Source organism: Passer domesticus, chromosome 14 (assembly GCF_036417665.1).
Source record: "Passer domesticus isolate bPasDom1 chromosome 14, bPasDom1.hap1, whole genome shotgun sequence".
Classification (NCBI taxonomy): domain Eukaryota; kingdom Metazoa; phylum Chordata; class Aves; order Passeriformes; family Passeridae; genus Passer; species Passer domesticus.
In genome coordinates, this window is record NC_087487.1 from 18,097,120 (window position 1) to 18,115,640 (window position 18,521).

The 18,521-nt window shown below is 48.9% G+C and overlaps 1 protein-coding gene across 3 annotated transcripts in view; it reads right to left on the bottom strand.

The window, feature by feature from the left end:
• IGDCC4 (immunoglobulin superfamily DCC subclass member 4) overlaps positions 1–18,521 on the bottom strand; it is an 83,439-nt gene that overhangs the window by 10,591 nt on the left and 54,327 nt on the right. For 2 of the 3 annotated variants that reach the window (XR_010347503.1, XM_064388706.1), the window contains exons 5-18: positions 16,341–16,475; positions 13,702–13,857; positions 12,762–13,172; positions 11,911–12,075; positions 10,779–10,916; positions 9,386–9,559; positions 8,565–8,798; positions 4,236–4,343; positions 3,793–3,976; positions 3,042–3,169; positions 2,666–2,836; positions 2,022–2,159; positions 1,449–1,554; positions 302–536 (exon numbers count right to left, since the gene is read on the bottom strand). Coding sequence is in view for 2 of the 3 variants with exons in the window: in XM_064388706.1 (XP_064244776.1) it covers positions 302–536; positions 1,449–1,554; positions 2,022–2,159; positions 2,666–2,836; positions 3,042–3,169; positions 3,793–3,976; positions 4,236–4,343; positions 8,565–8,798; positions 9,386–9,559; positions 10,779–10,916; positions 11,911–12,075; positions 12,762–13,172; positions 13,702–13,857; positions 16,341–16,475 (2,483 nt within the window). In the remaining variant the exon portion in view is untranslated. The remainder of the gene's footprint in view (positions 1–301; positions 537–1,448; positions 1,555–2,021; positions 2,160–2,665; positions 2,837–3,041; positions 3,170–3,792; positions 3,977–4,235; positions 4,344–8,564; positions 8,799–9,385; positions 9,560–10,778; positions 10,917–11,910; positions 12,076–12,761; positions 13,173–13,701; positions 13,858–16,340; positions 16,476–18,521) is intronic. The other variant, XM_064388707.1, reaches the window with a different exon arrangement.

Here is an 18,521-nt window from a genome sequence, read left to right on the forward strand (position 1 = left end):
ACCACAGCTTTCTGCAGCACCAAGTTTGGCAGCAGCTTCTCAGATTGAGGGGTCACTGTCCCAGGGGATGAAAAGGGGGGGGTAGATGCACAGGAATCCCAAATTATATCCAACAGCCAAGGCTGAGCTAGTCAAGTTTTACAGAGAGGGGAAATGTGTGACTGCCCAACACCAGCTGCAGCCACGACTTCAGGCACTGCAGAGCCAGCACAGATCCCACCCTGGCTTCCCAGCAGCCACACACCAAACAAAGGCTCTTGCCAAAGGTGGGAGCCCAGTCACCATGTGCATGGGTCCTTACCTTCCTCTTCCCAGGGAAGATGTCCTCAGGGAGGCTCGTGTGGATGAGGCTGTGCACTTCTGCCAGCTCAGTGATGTCCCCCAGGGGCACGGGTGCATCCTCTGGGAGTGGGGACATGAGGGACTCGAGCTCATGTGAGTCCAGGGTGGCACTGGGAGAGGCCAGCCCTTGCCTGCTCCGGTGGTAGTACGTGTGGTTGCCAGCAGCCTGGGAATCCAGGCCTGGCAGGGCCTCCCTGAGGGAAAACAAGCAAGAGTTGACATCTCAGCTGGTCCTTGTGTAAGTGACAAGGCCCAAGCCATGCCCTGCCACTCCTGGGGATATCCTTTATCATCACATGCCACTGTAACACCTTTCACTGCAGATATATCTCTGCACCACCTTGGTTAATGCCAAAGCTCAGACAAATCCCACTGTGGGATGCAAAGCTGTCCCTCTGCCAGCAAACCCCAAGGGTAGGACACACTACGAGTCCCAGCACAAGCAGGTGCTCACCCACACTGGTCCATGGGGAGCTGTGTCACTCCTGTCACCGCTGCTTTACAGGTTAGAGGTGCAACAGGACAGGAGAGTTTAGTGGCCACATTAGGATAGAAGCTGTTTGTTCCTAACCCTGAGATCTGCTGTGAGCTCAAAGCTCTTCTGAACAACTGACCTGTTTTCTGCTCATGGTCTTTCCAAATGCTTGTGGCTGGATCCAGACCCCTGGGATAGCAGAGGGCTTTGGGCTGTATCCAATCCTTCTTAAACCAGCCTGTCACTCTCTGTGAAGTCTTTCATAATTTTCCCAGATGGAAGTTAACAAACCATTCCAAACATCCTTAGAGCTGTCCAACCTCAGAAGCAAAATACTACCCACATTAACAGACACAGGTAATAAACTGATTCTTCCTTTTTTGGGGGCTTTTTCTTTCTCTGAAAAAAACTTCTACTAGTCTAAGAATGAAACTGAAGAGAAACTACTGAAGAGAAAAAAAAAATCAGTGAAAAGACTACACTAAATATACTCCTTATCCCTCCACAGATCTGAGCTGTGCATTAACTGTCCCCTACACCACATCCCAAGCAGCCCAGCTGAAGAGGGGATGCAGCTCACACTGGTTTTGTCTCCTTCCACAGCAGCTCCTTTACCTGAGGTGCCACCCACCTGTGCTTGCTGTTGCGGAAGCTGGCACACATGCAGAAGAGAATGCAGAGCAGCCCCAGGCACACCCCCACGATGATCCCTGTCACAGAGTGGATATCCAGGACATCTGGGAGGGGAAGGAATGACAGCCACATTTCAACTGCTAGCAGGAAGAGGTGCTCTTCTCATGTTCAGAGAAGCACCAGCAGTACTAAACCAAACAGGTTTAAAAGGTCCTTCTAACCCAACTGTTCTGTGGTTCTGATTCTATACATATCAAATATAAAATTCCTTGGCAGTGACAATTTAGATCAACTTAAAGCAAACTGGCATCTATGTATATTCATTAATGTCATGCTACAGCAAGATGCAGGTTGCCCTTCCAGAGGAAAAAGGATGGGGAAGAGATGAAGTTTGGCTGTGGGATGGGTTCTGGAGCTGCACATCTGAGGGCTCTGCCCTGCAGAGAATCCTATCTTGCATCCTACACAGTGACACCAGGCAATTGCTTGGTAAACAGAAATGTCACTGCTGACAAATCAGTCTCCAGCCATGCAATTCCCTTCCTGCCCTGGGGGAGGGAGGAATTCCTACCAGACAGCTTCTCCCGGAGGGTGTGCACATCCTTAACGTTGGAATAGGGCCCAGATCCCACCACGGTCTTTGCTCCCATCTTGAAGAAGTATCTGGTATCACTTTCCAGGCCATGCACTTCAGTGCTGAAGATGTTTCCTGACCAAAAGCAAATCAAAAGAGATTTAAAATGTTCTGTTTCAGGAGCATTCAGAGGCTACAGAAAAGCAGCTGTGGAATTGCTGGACCCTCAGAAGTGAGGGATTTTGTGACATTTTTGGGCATTTCATATACCTTTTCAGAAATAATGAACCTCCTGCTTACAGATCTGAAAATACAGACTACTCGTGATGCTGCTGGCACACATTTTTCTAGGAATTGCTGGCTGCCAGGCTGCATCTGTAGGTTATTTCCTGGATGACAATGACTACTTCAGCCCCAGACGCGTGTAATTTCATGTCTCTCAGTAGCCATGTCCCTGGACTCTCTGCTATGACCAGATACAGCATATGCTTCAAGAAAACTGCCAGGATGAGCTCTTAAATATTTGTCTGTATGCAAAGTGAGGCAGAAATCATGGCAGCAGGACTGAGCAACCAGGGCTCCAGAGAGAGGAAAGGAGGCCGGAGGACTGGGGGGTATTACAGTACCTGGAGGAGGCTCACCTTCTCGTGTCAGCAGGGTCCACATGTCATCTGGCTGCGTGTTGTTGGCATTGTACAGGATGAGATACTCCACAATGATGCCATTGGGCTCCACGGGCGGGCACCAGTGCACCTGGACAGCGTAGGGGTTGAGAGGGTGCAGCCGCAGGTCAGACGGAGGAGTGGAGGGCCCTGGCAGAGACAAAGGAAGAGCCAGCCTGAGCAGCAGGAAGAGGAGCAGAGCATTCATCCCCAGAGAGCCTCCCAGCATGGACTCAAGGTCATCAGAGCTTCGAGGGGGTGTGAGATCACATCTCTCAGGGGCACGCTGGGAGGGATCTGATGGAGACTCGAGGAAAGGCAGGAGAGTGAGGATTTGGCTCCCATGAGCACTCACGGTCGGGCAGGGTGAAGCGCTCCACCACGCTGCCGAAGGGCCCGTCGATGCCAACGCCGTTGGACTGCACAGCAAACTCATACCTGGTGTAGGGCTTCAGCCCACTAATGAGGATGTCTTCATCCGAGCTGGAGAGAGAGGACACAGCACAACGCCTGAGGGTCCTCCCATGTCTCCTTGACACCCCACCAGGAACGCTCTGAGAGATTATCCTAACTCTGACAGTACTTGATTTTCCACCTCTTGCAGCCATTTGAATGCAAGAACTCTCAGCTCCCACAGACAGAGCAAAACAGCTCCCAGTCTCCAGGACCATTTCTGATGTACTTGCAGGGTAAAGTGGAAAACAGCCTGGTTAGAGGCTAAAAATGGGCACAAGTATTCAGATGTAAGATACATCCCCAAATTATTAAAACTGCTTAAACTTTAGCAATTTGTAGATCAAACTTGTGAGGACCATCTCACAAATCATGAATCCATAATTGCACCCAGCCATGTTGTTAACAAGTGTGTAAGGTCCAACCACAGCAAAAAAGATGAAGAGACCAGTAAATGACTCCTTGGTATTCAAGTCAAGACAAGTCCCACTGCCACATCTCAGCAGTCCTGAACATTATCTGTGACCATGGCAGATATTCCCAGCATATGGAACACCCAGGATTTTGCTAAGTTCTGTAAATTCCATGCAACTTCCTCCTGCCCTGTGTTCATTCCTGACACGAACAACACATGGCAGATGAGCCCTCTTTACCTGGTGTAGTATGTCACAAGAGAGGCGTTTTTCAGGCCCCAGGGGCTGAAGCGCACGGTGTAGTTGACAATTTTGACTGTTGTGAAGTCGGGTTTCTTCCAGCGGAGCCAGATGGAAGTTGAGCTGTTGGACTCTGCATAGACTTGGACTGGAGGCAGTGGAGGCCCCTTCTGCACAGGGGGATCTATGGTGCAGCACAAAGAGAGATGTGGAGATGAACATGACAGTAATGCCACTCACACCCAGTGGAAGAACAACCCTAATGAGAAGGGGGATGTTTTTCTCCTTCCCAATTCCTTCAATGCATTTTGCAATGACTGTCAAAGGATGCTCCCTTATGTTATGACCTTTCCTATTTTGGTATTGTCCTTTTTGAAGTTCATCCTCTGTAATCCCTCCACCCTTCCTCTGCCAAGCAGAAGAGACACAAGGGCATTTCTCACCTACTGCTGTCGCTGGTGCCTTTTCTGTTTTGCCCTTCCAGACTGCTGCGTACCCATCTTCGTGCTTATTGAATGCCACCAGCTTCACCTCGTACAGCTTCCCAGGAGCTGGAAAAATCAATCAGGGTTTGCTTTGGCTTATTTTTGTCACCAACTCTCCCTAGTCAGACACATTTTCTTTGATCCTGCCAGCTTTTCTCACCATACAAGAAAGTAGCTTGAATATAATAAATACGTTTTTGTTATCTTATACCTATGTAAATATCACCTAATACCTAAATTACAGCAGGGAGTCCCCCTCCCACTTACAGGCTTCCCACACACAAACACTGCCTCACAGCTGGTGTATGTTATCAGCACAGCTGCTCTTTGGTTCTCCCCTTGCTTTTGACAGAAATTATCAGCAGGAAATGGACTTGCCCCAGCCCTCAAGGGTTGACCAGTATCCTGGCCTCTAACAATGTACTCAGGATCTCTAGATCTTCCTCTCTTACAAACTACTAAAGAAACCTACACATGCTGACTCCTCTCTACCATGGAAGTGACTGCACTGCACTGTTTATTCCTGAGGAGTGAGGACATTCTCTCCTCCCCCAAAATGCACCTCCTGTTTCTGAAGTCCTTTTTGATTTATTCACTGCTGTGAGGATGTTCCTTCCAGCAAGTCCTCAAATGCCCTGTTAAGTCACTGGCAGCCTTTGTTGTATGGTGTCTGTTTTGCCTTCACAGTAGAGCTTCCCAATTTGCAATTAGAAAAGCAACAAAGCACAGAAAACCCACACCAAAAACCTGAGGGTCCTCATTGCATGCTCTTCCCATCAGAGAGCCTTGCACTGTGGGGAATCTCAAACTGAGCTGCAGGACAGGGCATTCTGTCTCCAAGCAGTGCTGCCCTGGTCCAAAAAACACTTCCCTCTCCTCCAGCCTTTCATCAGCTTCTTCATTTTTAATGGAGATGTTTAATCAAAGAAACAACTTGGGAGATAAAAAGTTCTCAAAGAAGACATTCCCTGCAGCAGCCAGCCCCTTCAGGAGCTCAGCCAGAGCAGTCCACACTGCCTTTTGTTGCCTTGGCTGCAGCACATTGATGAAGTTTGTTAATTTGGGACATGCCTCTTCATTCCCTGCCCTCACAGATCACTGCTCTCTTTGCCAGACAACGTAAGCAGAATGAAACCTTTCTTATTGATGCCAATTTTATTATTACTGCCCTGATTACACTTCCAAGGGCTGATGGTACCAATTACCAAAGGCTTTTTCTGCTCCACAACACACGCTCACGCTCAGAATATAAAAACAGTTCAGCCACATTTTTCTCCCCAAAGAATCCCAAAAGCAAACAGAGTTTTGTCTGCCTCCAAGACAGCCTGATCTGCATTTCCACACTCTCCAGCCACAGAAAAATGTTTCAAACCCACACAAGGGGGATAAGGCCAAAGGGCACTCAACCTCCAAAGGGCTGGGACCACGGGCTCAGTGGAACAAAGAACGCCCAGCCCATCTCCTGCCAGCACCACACTCTCCTTCTGGCTGAGCCTTGGGCTGGGCTTCACTGGGACACGAGCACATCATGGATGGTGCAATCCAAAACGATGAGGAAAAGCTCACAGATGTGAGGCAGCTGTGAGCAGCTCCTGTTGGAGAATGGAGTGAAGGAAAGGACAAGTCCTCTGTCTCCATCCCTGGGCAGGATCAATGCAGCAGCTGCTTGCACATGACGCCAGGGGAGCTCGACTGCATGATCAAGCACCTTACATCCTGAAAATAGGGGTATTTTGGATTTCTCAGTCAGAGGATTGGCTTCAATTTTTATACACAGGCCCAGATGTTTAAGCCCTTAGAACAGGCAGACATAAAACTCTATCAAGCTGTCAAGAAGCTGGTAGGCAGCATGAAAACAGATGTATTTCACTGCATTCCATCATACATTAAATATAAGCAGAATAATCTAGTCCAGATCATTTTAAATCACTAATCTGGATAGCTGCATAATATATCCAATATGCTAAATATGTTGCTTCACTCAGCATTTCAAGGTGTTCATATTGGCCAGGTGCCAGAAGCCATACTTTCCTTTAAGTGGGAAAACACCCTGATTTCCAGACAGCTATTTCCAAAGGAATTCAATCTTCCTTCATGGGAATGTGGAACACAGGATCAGATCCCTGACACTTATTTTTCACATAAATTATGGCCCTGGTAGCTGCACCTCAGTACAGGGAGTAAGTGCTAGAACATCAATGGAAGTCACTAAGAATTTCTCAGGGAAAACCCCTCCTGGTGATTCAGGAAAGCTTCCTTCTGATTTTGTGGACTGATGAAATTGCTGGATTTCCTGTGTGCCCTTGACCAGCTGTCCACCTCTCTCACAGGACTTCAGCACACGTCTCAGATAAGACACATGGTGCCATTAGTGACACCATTCTAAGGAGATATGGTTTGCTCCAGGATCAGCACGAGATGGGAGAAGTCTTCTATTTCAAGCCACACCTCAAACCAAGACAAGGGGCAGAGCACTGGCTTCAGTGACACTGCAGAGCTGTGGAGCCAAGGGACACGTAGTGACCACTCTGGACTTTGTCTGCACTGACATGGAACACACCACACCTGAGCTCAGCCTGGTATGCCCAGTGCCCAACCTGGGAATTCCTAACACCACTTCCTAGAGAGATGGTCAATGCTCCAACCCCGTCGGTGTCTAATAGACATTTGGACAGAATTTGCTTACATTTTTGGTCAACACTGAGGTACCCAGGCAGTTGAAGATAATCCCAAGAGACAGTGTTGGGTATTTGCTTTTATAGAAGGATCTTAGGAGAGGTTTCCAGTGCTGTGCTTTCCAAGCAGACATCCCTGATCTGGGAAATCCCCCCAGCTAATTCCCCATCAGCCCAGATTAGGGCTGCCAGCCCTTCCTGAGACCACTGCCCACTCTGCTACAAGCTGCAGCCCTAAGTACTGGTACAGGGCAGTTCTGTGCCATAAAATGAAACCCTTCTAAATCCCAACCACTCCTCCTTGTTTCATGTGCAGAACTCCCCCTTCCTCAGCACAGCCAGATTCCTGACCCTTCCTTTACTGTATGTGTGCAGGAACACATCATTCAAGAGCAGAGGGGAGCAGAGGGAACATCCTGGACCAGGAGAAACCTGAGCCTGGGCTCCTGACACAGCGATAGCCGATACACAGCCGCCAAATCATACGGAAACCATCAGGGCTTGACAGATGCCCAAATTCAAGGAAGTAATTACAGAAGAACAAGCAACCTTCTCAGCATCATCGTGCCAGAGCATTTGGAACCAATTCAGCCCACTCCCAGCCCCTGCACTGACTGACTTGCCAGTGGTTGGAGCAGCACGTGATGATGTTCACATGTGGTTTCCCCTGTGCAATAATTACAGACCTAAATTCTTCAGAGAAACTCGTCTCTGTTAGCACTCTCAATGGCAAGATGGCTGTGACAGAGCTGGGAGAACCCCACTTAGAGATGGCACAAACAGTCCTTCCAGGTGCTGAAGCCTTTACACTGTGCATAATATATATGCTACAAGTGTAAGATGAACCAGCACAACAGGCACGTGCCCTACAGTGTCCACTCACTGGGCAGTAACAGGGTGAAGTATAAAGTGGGGGATGGAAGAACTCTAGGAAGCAGGAAGCCTCTTTCAAGGATGCATCTGCCATGACTCTCTTCTCTCTCCATCCTGTACCAATGGGCAAATCAATTAATTAATGCAATCAGATGTTAGGAACACAACCCCTTAATGCCAAGCACAGTGAGCCAGGCAGGCAGGACTCACTGCTGCTCAGATTTTCTCCAGTCATGGACACTCATTCTTCCATCTCTTTTCCTTTAGTGGGACAGAATACTGGGCTAAAATTAGTATGCTGTGAATTATCCCATCTCTGCATTTTAATACAGAGAGATTTCAAACAGCATGCAATTATAGAGCTCCTTAGAAACAGACAGGGAAGGAGAGATAATTGTCCTGACTGGAGATTTCAATCTTGGCACTCTTTAAAGTGACACAATAAAAACACTAATTAAGAACCACTTATTAGCATATACTAAGTGTATTGGTAACTTGGTTAAAATCCCTGCTAAATTGGCATTAGAAATTTCTGTGCTTTAAACTCTGCTCAATACAAGCCTAAAGAGCCCCACTCCAGAAAGGATTTTGGATGATCTTAAAAAACACCTCAGATGGTCCTGGCCCTATGTATCTCCAGTCATGCAAAAACTCTTGGGAGCATCCTGGGATGCTACAAAGTGCAAGAGACAGGTCCTGAGTTTCCACATCAAGTGCTGGGAAGATGCAGCCAGCTAACCTAGTCGAGTCAGCTCGTACTGCTTCACTTTCTTCTTTAGTTTTATGGGTCCTACGTCCCAGCTCTCATCTTCAGCACCATCCAAAGGGCTCTCATCACTGGACTCCTCTGGGCCCACCTCTCTGTAGTAGAGCTTGTAGCCAGATATCTGGGCATGGTTTGCTGGGGGCTGCCATGTTATCAGGAGAGATTCCATCTTCGCTCGGACTTTTAATTCTGTCGGGGCAAATGGAACTGGAAGAAAAAGACAAAAGAAAAAGACTGAGCGACATGTTTCCATTTACCTGGTCTACTGAATCCTCCTGGTTCTCAGTAATGAGGGAAGAGTGTCAGGAAAAGGCTGTCCTGAGTGGGAAGTCTCACTCCTTGACAGTGGAGAGTCAGTCACACTCTACCACTGACTTTCCCAGCTGGGTGATAGAGGAAACAACGATGTCACAAAGACACTGTGGGGGTTTCTCAGTGTGTTCTGAGATATTCACCATCTTTAACCACTGCTGGAGTCTGGTATGGGCTCAGCTCTGTTTGGCAGAATTGTCTATTCACTTCCAAATGTCGTTAACATTGGGATCTGGAGTTCTGTTTGTTTTCTTCTTTTTTTTTTTTTTTTAAGAACTTTCACAGCTGCACATAGAGGGTGCAAAGCCCCACAGCCAGGCAAGCAGTGAGATGTACAGGAGCTGCTGAGCAGCAAGGAAAAGGTGAGCACTTTGGTCTGACCAAAACCAATGGCTGTAATTCCCAAAGGAAAGCAAGTATCTCTGAAAATGCCTTAAGTTTCCCACCCTGTCCCAAATCCCAGGCATTCCCCAGCCTCCTACCATGTGTCTGGTTGTCTCTGTCAGGAGTCCGGTGCTGGGTCCACTCGGAAGGGGCTCCATATCCCACACTGGTGCTGGCTGCAATCCGAACCTTGTACACTTTGTTGGGATGCAGTGAGTACAGGGTGATCTGCGTCTCATTTCCACCCACTTCGATGGAGGTGACCTGATCTGCTGGAACCAAGGGGACACCACTGAAAACAGGGATTTCCCAGCCAAAGGGAAGCACAGCTGAGCAGCCACAAGCCTCATTACCTCCTCGTGGTCTGCACGCCCTGGGCTGGCTTGGCTTTGCTCTGAGCAGTCTTATGCCATCAGAAAAAACTGTAAGGCTGGGCAGATATTCTGACTGACAACTCCCTTCATTACATTCCAAATTTCAGGTTGCCTTTAGCACCAGAGCCTGCCCAGAGGGAGCTGTCAGAAACCTTGCTCTGATGATGTGATGGTGAAACATGAGCACAGCTAATGGGAGCTGATGGCATGTTCCAATGCTTCTCACTGCTGTATTTAAACCCTCACCTTAATGTGAACCAGAACTGTCCAGCAGCCCTGCTTTCTGCAAAATTCACACCCTCATCCACGCCAGACAGAGGTTTTACTGCTCCCTCTTCAGCCCACCCAAGTTCATAAGGGAGGTAACAGGAAATTTAAACTGAGAATAGCCTGGGATTTTCACTGTATCAGCTAACTGGTTTTGCTGAAGATTCATGTGGCCTGTTTAGAGTACACACAGGTCTTGATTTCAACTTCCCTTGGCCTTAACTCAGCCAGGAGCACTGTCCCTGCTATGTAACAATGTACTGCTGAGTGTGATCCCTGGATTGCAAGTGTTTCCAAGGTTTTACGATGCCATTGAGCCAAGTGCAGGCTCAAGGCAAAAGAACCAGAGCCAGGAGTCACAGCACAGACTACTAAGCCAGTTCAAATACACGGGAACATGTCCAGCACCTCATCACACTCGCCATCCTTCTCTCAGGAAGAATCATGACCCTGGGAAGTGAGAAGCTGCAGAGCTTTGACAGTTTTAAGAGCAAATACCCAGAAGGATTTGCAAAGCAAGCACACGTGGAATTGGAACAGCCACATCCAGCAGATGTAAATGTTATCATCCCTGCTGAACCCTGCTTAGCGTGCCTGACAATGTAAATAAAATCAGAGAAAACTCAGTAATAGAGAAACACAACCTGGAGGGTATTTTGGGTTTTTTTTTTTCACAAGGATCACTTTGATTTTAAGAAAATTTAAAGCATTTACTCCTCTTCCCCAAGCAGCATAAAGCTCTTTCCCCAAAACAGATGGCAGTGAAGGGCTGCTCATGCAGACATTTCTGGGACATCACAAACATGGGGCAGGCCATTCTCCTGAGGCCATGGCATGGTGTTTCCCTCACCTTCCTTGAGGGTGCAGTAGTCGATCTTGTACTTGGTTATCTTGCCATTACTCAGCTCGGGAGGAGGGGGCAGCCACGTCACACGGATGTCACCGGGAGTCATGCTCGACAGGGACAGCTGAGGGGCTGCACTGGGAACTGGGAAAACAACCAAGAGAAGTCAGCAAAGAACAGAGCAACACCTCAACACATCTCTGCCAGCTCTCTGAGCTGGTTGGAGACCACTGCCTTGGCTCTACCACAGCCACTGGTGACTTGGTGTCTGTCCTGCAGGAACCAACACACCACAGCCCTTCAGGGGTGTCTGGGGAGGGGAGATGCTTGACTGCTCCACTTCCAGGCTGACCAGAGCCTGCTGGCCACAGCCACACTGCTCCCAGGGACCCGTGTCTGGGGCAAACTGGGCAGGGTGGCACACACCAGCTCTCAGCTTGTGCTGTACATGGAGCACAGAGGAGACACAAAAGCAAATGGCTCACAGATCCAAACTACAGCCTGGGAATCCTCACTCCCTTGAGAACCACAGCTCTGGGCTGCAGGCAGCTTTCATGCTTTCAACTCAGCCTTTCAGGCTTCAGACACACACATGGGACCACGGAGGTCACCATGTCAGGAGCATTAAAAGCACATAATGCACATGAGGTCTGCCAAAACCATCTCTGCTTGCCTCTTGTCCTGCAGCCTGTTGAAAGCTGTGCATGGCTTCCCGTTGGGCAGCTGTGCTTCTGGCACTCTGCCTTTACTGCTCACAAAATGCTGTGTGATAAATGGCAAAATCAACACAAACTACTGGCTCTTAAGGGGCCCGACCTCAAGGCTCCTCCCAACCCTACAAATTGCAATAGATGTTTCTTCTGAGTTGAAATCCAGTCTGGCCCAGAGTGAAGCTTGGAGCAATATCACATGGGTCAGGTGAAAGCCCTTAGGAGTTGCCTGCAATTCCCAAAGGATTCTCATGGGCCCCACCATCAGCCAGGGTATTTTCACATCCTTCACCACCCAAGCTGATGATGAGACCAGGGTGCAGGTTCAGGTTTCTAGGAGCTGCTACCTCTTTCTGTAGCACATTCAGTGCTCACCATCAACCAGGTCAAGAACATCTAGGCACCAGTACCCATCTAATTCAACGCACCATCCTCCAGGGTCTGGACAACGATGGAAGAGGACGTCCGGCTGGCTCCGAGCTGGGAATATGCAACCACATAGAAGACATAGTTGGTGTTTGGCTCCAGATCCTTGACTTGCAGCTCAGTTGTGTCGTTATTGACAGCAAACTGGTATTCCACATTATCTGTTCCTAGAGCCAAGGAAACACTGATCAGCAGGTCAGTGAACTGCCAAGACATTCCTGAAAAAATCACTTAATTCACAAGGTCTGCAGATTAAATCCACTTTAAAAATCACTATATCTTCTCCAGTTTCCCCAGCACCTGCACAGCCTCATCTCTTCTGAGTTTTTTGGGCAGAAACTCCAATGCCTCAATGTTGATGTCTCCATTTTGACTCAAACTCCTTAATCCATGCTGAAGCAGCTGCAGTTACCAGTATAATTTTCAGAGGAGCTCTGGCAACAGTTCAGCAGGAGCATTGGCTTGCTGGCTGTTTGGGAAGACATACCCCAAGAGAGCCAGTGCCTCACTTCAGATTCTGGGTGTGGATAATTTAGTGATTCCCCCTGTACACAATGCAGCTGGTTGATATCACTGTTAGCAATCACACTCTTTGCATACAAAAGCAGTATGTATAAAATCAGCAGTGCCTGGTCCCATAGAATCCAGAAAACTCAGCTATGTAGACACACTACTACCAATCAAGAAGTTAGAATATGTTGGCTAATCCACAAGCACTGGCTGAGATCGACTCCAGGAGAAAATTCCCTTACCTGAAATGAAAAGGGAATTGCCTCACACTTTTCACTAGCTGGGGAAGAAGGTCAACTTGTACCTTTGACACAGCTGTGCTGCCCAGGGAGGTGACACCTACCCACAGCCCGCTGGTAGTGCAAGGAGAAGCCGATGATCTGCTCGCTGTTGTGCTCCGGCCGCTCCCAGGACACCAGGACGGTGCTGCTGGACAGGGACACGGCCGAGACCTTCTTGGGAGCGCTGGGCAAACCCTCCCGCACGATCACCGAGAGCTTGGCCGTGGCACAGGCCATGCCCAGGCTGTTCTCAGCCACACACTGGTAGTAGCCAGCATCCTCCAGGCCGATCTGGTTGATGACGAGGCTGCCGCTGCTCTGCACCTTCACACGCCCATTGGAGAGGATGGGCTCCCCGTTCTTCAGCCAGTGGATGGTGGGGGCTGGCTCTCCCTCTGCCTTGCACACAAACCTGGCTGTGCTGGCTCGGGTGCGGGAGATGGTTTCGGGAGCCTGGGAGATGCTGGGAGTAGCTGGGAGGAGAGGGGAAAAATTAATGCAGGGAGGAGGAGGAAAAAATAGCAAAGCAAATCCCTTCTCCTCCCCACTCGGTGCTATGTTTTATTCAGTAGCAGCTTTGCTTACAAGATGGGATTTGCCAGGCAGACTCTAGAGGCTTAATTTAGACTCTGTCCAAAAGGAAAAATAAATTCTGTATCAATCATGTGCTGCATTCCCTGATCCTAGGCTGTTCTCCCTGCTGGCTTCCAGGATACTGGAAGTTAATTGCTGATAGAGATTTCCAAGGGGGAACCCTGGAGAACAAGAATAAGGCATAAAACGGTTCAGTAAATACCAGGAACTAAACCCCAAATTAAAGAGGTGACACTCCCACTGAGAGCTATCCCAGCTCGGGCCTCCTGGCTCTAACCTGGCTCCCACTTTAGCCAGCACGGGCCACAAAGGCCACAAACCCTTGGGGATCTCCTGGATGCTGATCCATGCAACCCACAGCAAGCTGGTCAGCATTTGCACCTGAGAATTTGCCTGCTCTCTACTCACCGAGGATGCGGAGCTCAGCCGCGGCGGTAACGAACTGCCGGGTTTGGGGTTTGTTGGCTCGGCAGACGTACACCCCAGAGTGATGGGGCTGGCTGGAAGGAATGAGGAGATTTGTCCGGCCCAGCACAATCACATCTGTGGAAATGGACTTTCCATCTGCAGGAAGAAACGTGCACAAATGTGGGAGGGGGCCCAGGCTGCCCTTTATGAGGGCTTGTAAGCAATGCCAGGATTGCAGCTGGGGAGTGGAGAGACCCCCAAATCTCAAACCCCAGCACAGAGAAGATTCCTGCTGGGACACTCCTCAGTGCTTGACAGCCAGCTCAAGCCAACATTGGCTCAAGGTTTAGTTTAACCTGTAATAATCCAAAAAGTTCTGGTTTGAATCAAAACAGTCTCTGATGCCTAGGGTGTGCCTGCAATGAGAGCCCTAGGAACAGCACATTCATGGGAAAGCTGTGCTAACACACGGTTTGGAAAAGCTGCTGGATCTGCCTGCTGACCCCTATCATGAGCACAGACACTCATGCAATGCCAGCAAGACTGTTCAATCATGGACAACTCAGGGGCTCCTCCTCTGTGTCCTGGATGTGAACCCAAATTTACTGAGCTTCTTGATCAACTCCTTGTTCACAGCTTGGCTATGAGGTGTCAGAAAGACACCTGGTGCTCCCTGGGACTCTGGTGTTTATGTCAGAGACATGGGCCCTGAGGTGCCTTCTCCCCATTCTCCAGGCTGGGTGCTCAGCACTGCTGAGTAGGGAAGGAGGAATGGGCAGCTCCCTATCACTGGCCAGAAGCCAAAATGTCCTTTTACAGCTTCAAGCAGCCCTGGGCTCCTTGAACACAGACAGGGCAGAGGCTGGTGCTGGACACTGCATATTTGCAGCATCACTCTGAGGTGACAAACTCAGGGATATGGCATTGGTACCTCTGAGAGTATGTGGGAGACAAAGCCAAGAGCTGGGGACAAGCTGAGGAAAGGCTTGGATGGGAGGTCTGGCACAAGTCTGCAGACTGGGAGCCAATTTGTGCAGTACCTGTGCACCATCAGACCTTATCTCTCTCCATTTGCAGAAGCACCTCTTCAGCACTGCCTGCCTTTACCTCTCCTCAGCTGAGCCTGGAGCTCACACAGAACAAACTCCCCATCTCCACTGTGAACAGCTGCACTGACTTAGCACTGTCAGCAGGGAATATGGCTGAGAGCAGATCCTCTGCCCCCTCCCTGTACTTTGGGGGGGTCTTCAGATGGCCTCACAGTTCAGTGGCTGCACACTCAGAGCACACAATCTGCACACCCCGTTTGCACTGGAGTGGTTGGTTGGAAAACTGACTCCAGATGGTAGCACTTAGCTGACACCACCAAGGCTGGCAAGAGCCAAACTGGCAACCTGGAGGTACATCCTTGGTATTCCCCACATGACTGATGGTCCAATAACCCACTCTGCTCCTAAAGGAAGGCTTGGAAATAAACTTGTGTAACTCAGAATGACTTGCACTGTTACTCCACTCTTTTAAATTGAAGAGTCCACACAAGGAAGGAGACTGGGACCAAGCAAACACTTGAAAATAAAGCATGGAAAGAACTGGTTTACCAATCCTTCCCCCTCCACCCTTGTCTTCCTTCCTCATGAAAAACTCTCCTAATGATAATTAACTCTAATATTATCTACTTTACCATGGGCATCAGCAGCTCTCAGTAAAGCAGTAAGTGATCTACCATGGGAATGCTGAGCATTTGTAATTGTAAAGTGCATGGGATAAACTAGAAACATTTCTGCCATAATATTTAAGCCTTGCTCACTTGATTTCCAAAGTGGTATCCTCTGAGGTTTTTTTGCTCCTTTTTTGTGGGGAAGAGGAATTATTTTTATATGCTAAAATCACTGCCTGTGGACAAATCTGGGCTGAAAACCAACCACAATAAATGGTTACAGGGGAGAGGAGTCTTAAATCGTGACCTGGATTTATGGAAATGACTGAGAGCCTTTTCTAGGGGAGAATCAACCTCTGAGCTGAGAATGTCTCCAGTCAGAGCCTCTGAAACACATCTGATGGATGTGACTCTCAGTGAAGTGACACTGGCATCCAACTCATGACTTTGGCTATCAGCCCTGGGTAACATCTGCCAGCCCAGTTCATTCATATACCTCTGATGAGACCTAAGCAGCTCCTCAGTCCCTCCATTCAACAAAAACCTCCCAGTCGCTCCAAGGATTAACAGATCTTATCAAGTTTTATAAAGCTGCAAGATAATACAAGCTATTTCTCCAGTGCAATGGCAGATTCCACAGAATCCCCAGCAACCTTGGAGCCCAGGGAGGAGTGGCGCCTGACCCCATCTCATGACCTTTACTGCTCCAGTTCACATGAGAAAGACAGTTTGGATCAAAAGGCATCCAGGCACAGGTCAAACAACTATAAATTGAATTGTGTGCTTTGTAACCTTCAAGATTTAATTAATAATTCCACTTTAGCAAGGACACCCCACACTGTGATACCACCTGTGTCATTAGGTATCAATGTTACAAGCACCCTTCCTGTCCCAGATTTTTCCACTCTTAATAGATTTTTAGAATGCACTATCTACAGGTTCCCATGGACAACAGAAATTTAGTCCTGTCCCTCATACTCACCTTGTCGTATCCAGGAGACAAAGGGGGTGGGATCAGCAGCTGCCATACACTCCATCACCACGCTCTCCCCGGCCACCACTGTGGTGTTCTCCGGAGCAGCAACAATGGTGACATCTCCTCCTGCTGGCTGGGAACCTAATGTCAAAAATTAAAAAAAGTCTGTCCTTCCAAGATGCAAAGTTCCCAGGAAAAAAAGAGTAGAGTCCTGGCTCCCTAGCTGTGCTTCCCTGGGCAGTCACATGTGTGGAAATGGCTTGGGCCCAGCTTGGGGAGAAAAAACAGTTCTTGCTTTTATATGACTACAGAATTTTTACTAAAGAAACAAACAATCTGCCCAGCAAAATTTACTCAAATCATGTGGGTCCTAATAACAGGATTTTCACATGGAAAACACGTAGTATTTCAAGCCAACACCTTCATGAACTGTTGCTACATGGATGTTTGTTCATTAGATGAAACAAGACACTGCTGTCCTCAAAAAGAGTGACACCAACACTCACCCTCCGCCAAGGAACTGGAGCAGCTCAGAAAGAATCCAGTCACTTGGCTAAAGAAATTCTAATAGCCAGATGCTGGACTGTAAACTGCAACACAGAGAGTTCATGGCTGTGTCCTGGCCTTCACCTGACAGCACAAAGACTGATCAGTCATCCCACATCTGGAGGAGACAGTGCTGTGTAGCTCGTACGTGCACAGACCAAGAGCCAACACTTAAATCAAGCAAGGTTTACAGGAAGGTCTCCAGGCTGCATTGCACAATGCCTTGACAATGGGATGGGGATATTCTGCTTGAAATGAACCTTCTGCCTGTGTCTGCCCACTGCTGAGCAGAGGTTAAGGGAAGGTTAAGGAAATGCCTTTGCAGCGGCCAAATTTCTGTTGTCAGATGAAAACAAGCAGAGTACTCTTGAGCAGACCAGAGTGTTCATGACCCTCAACAGTTCCTCCATCTCTCTCAAATACCTCTGACTCTGGGGGACACTTTTGTTGTCGTCCTCATGAAGAGGGAAATGACTGTAGAGGAGTCACGTAGTGCCAGTAACAATTAGGTGTGCAATAAAAGTTATTGGCAGCAGGTCTCAAACAAATAAAAGCAGGACCTTTCTGAACTCAGTGTATCAAGATTCCGCAGAGTTAAAAACCCAAGCTCAAAAAGGACACATTTACCAGGACTGTTAAATATGGTCTCATTACAGTCCCCAGCCCAAAATGCTCCTGACTGGGATACTCTGACTGGGACTCTGATTGTCAGATGCTGAGGGAGATGTCCAAGGAAAGCACCGTGTCCTCCCTGCCCAGTTTCTTTACATGCTGTCCTCCAGCACCTGCTCTGGTCACTTCTGGAGACCCTCACTGGCTATTCATGTGGCATCCAAACAATTCACTCATATCTGAATTCCCTGGGGATATAAAGCAGAGAGCCTCACAGGCAGAGCTGCCTGCATGGCAGGAGGCCACACAGGGCTGCACTGAATGTGCTGTGCTCAGCCCAGCCCCAGGCTCGGTGCCAGTCAATCTCAGCAGGGCAGCCTTGCCAAAGCATTGGTTCCACGCTGAAATGTTCTCGCAGTCCATACGTGCGTGAAAGGGATTTCCATCTCTAGAACTACATGAGCACAGTCAAAAAGAGCCAGCAGAATCCCTGAGGCACCAAGGGAAACCAGGAGTGAGCAGGAGCCAGTGCTTGTCCAGCAGATGGAAGCAGAGACCGAGGAGCGCCCACAGTGCCTGACCTGGGGGCAGTGGCCAGACCACGCTGACCTTGCAATCCCAGCCCTGGGCAAACACCAGCAAGAGGAGCTGCCCTGGGGCAGGGAAGAGCCAAGCCAGCTGTCCTCCTTCCAGTGGAATGAGTACCCTACACAGAGGGGTTGGTGTGGACAGGCAAACCCAGTCTCCTGGACTGGCCAGGGCTTTGCTCCATCACGTCCGTTGCTGCTCCCATCGTCCACATCCAGGCACCTTCAGCCTCACTTGGGGGACAGCACAGGGACAGGAAGAAAACTCAGCAGATATGAATTCTGAGAACTCACTGACAATCAGATCAAAATCCTGGTCACTCTGAACTACTGAGACAGAAAATGGGCTTAATGCAAAAAGTGGCACGAGAGCTTCCACCCAAGGCATGTAAGCTCAAGGATCAGAGCAATGCAAGGCTCTCTGCAACAGTAGCTTTCTTTT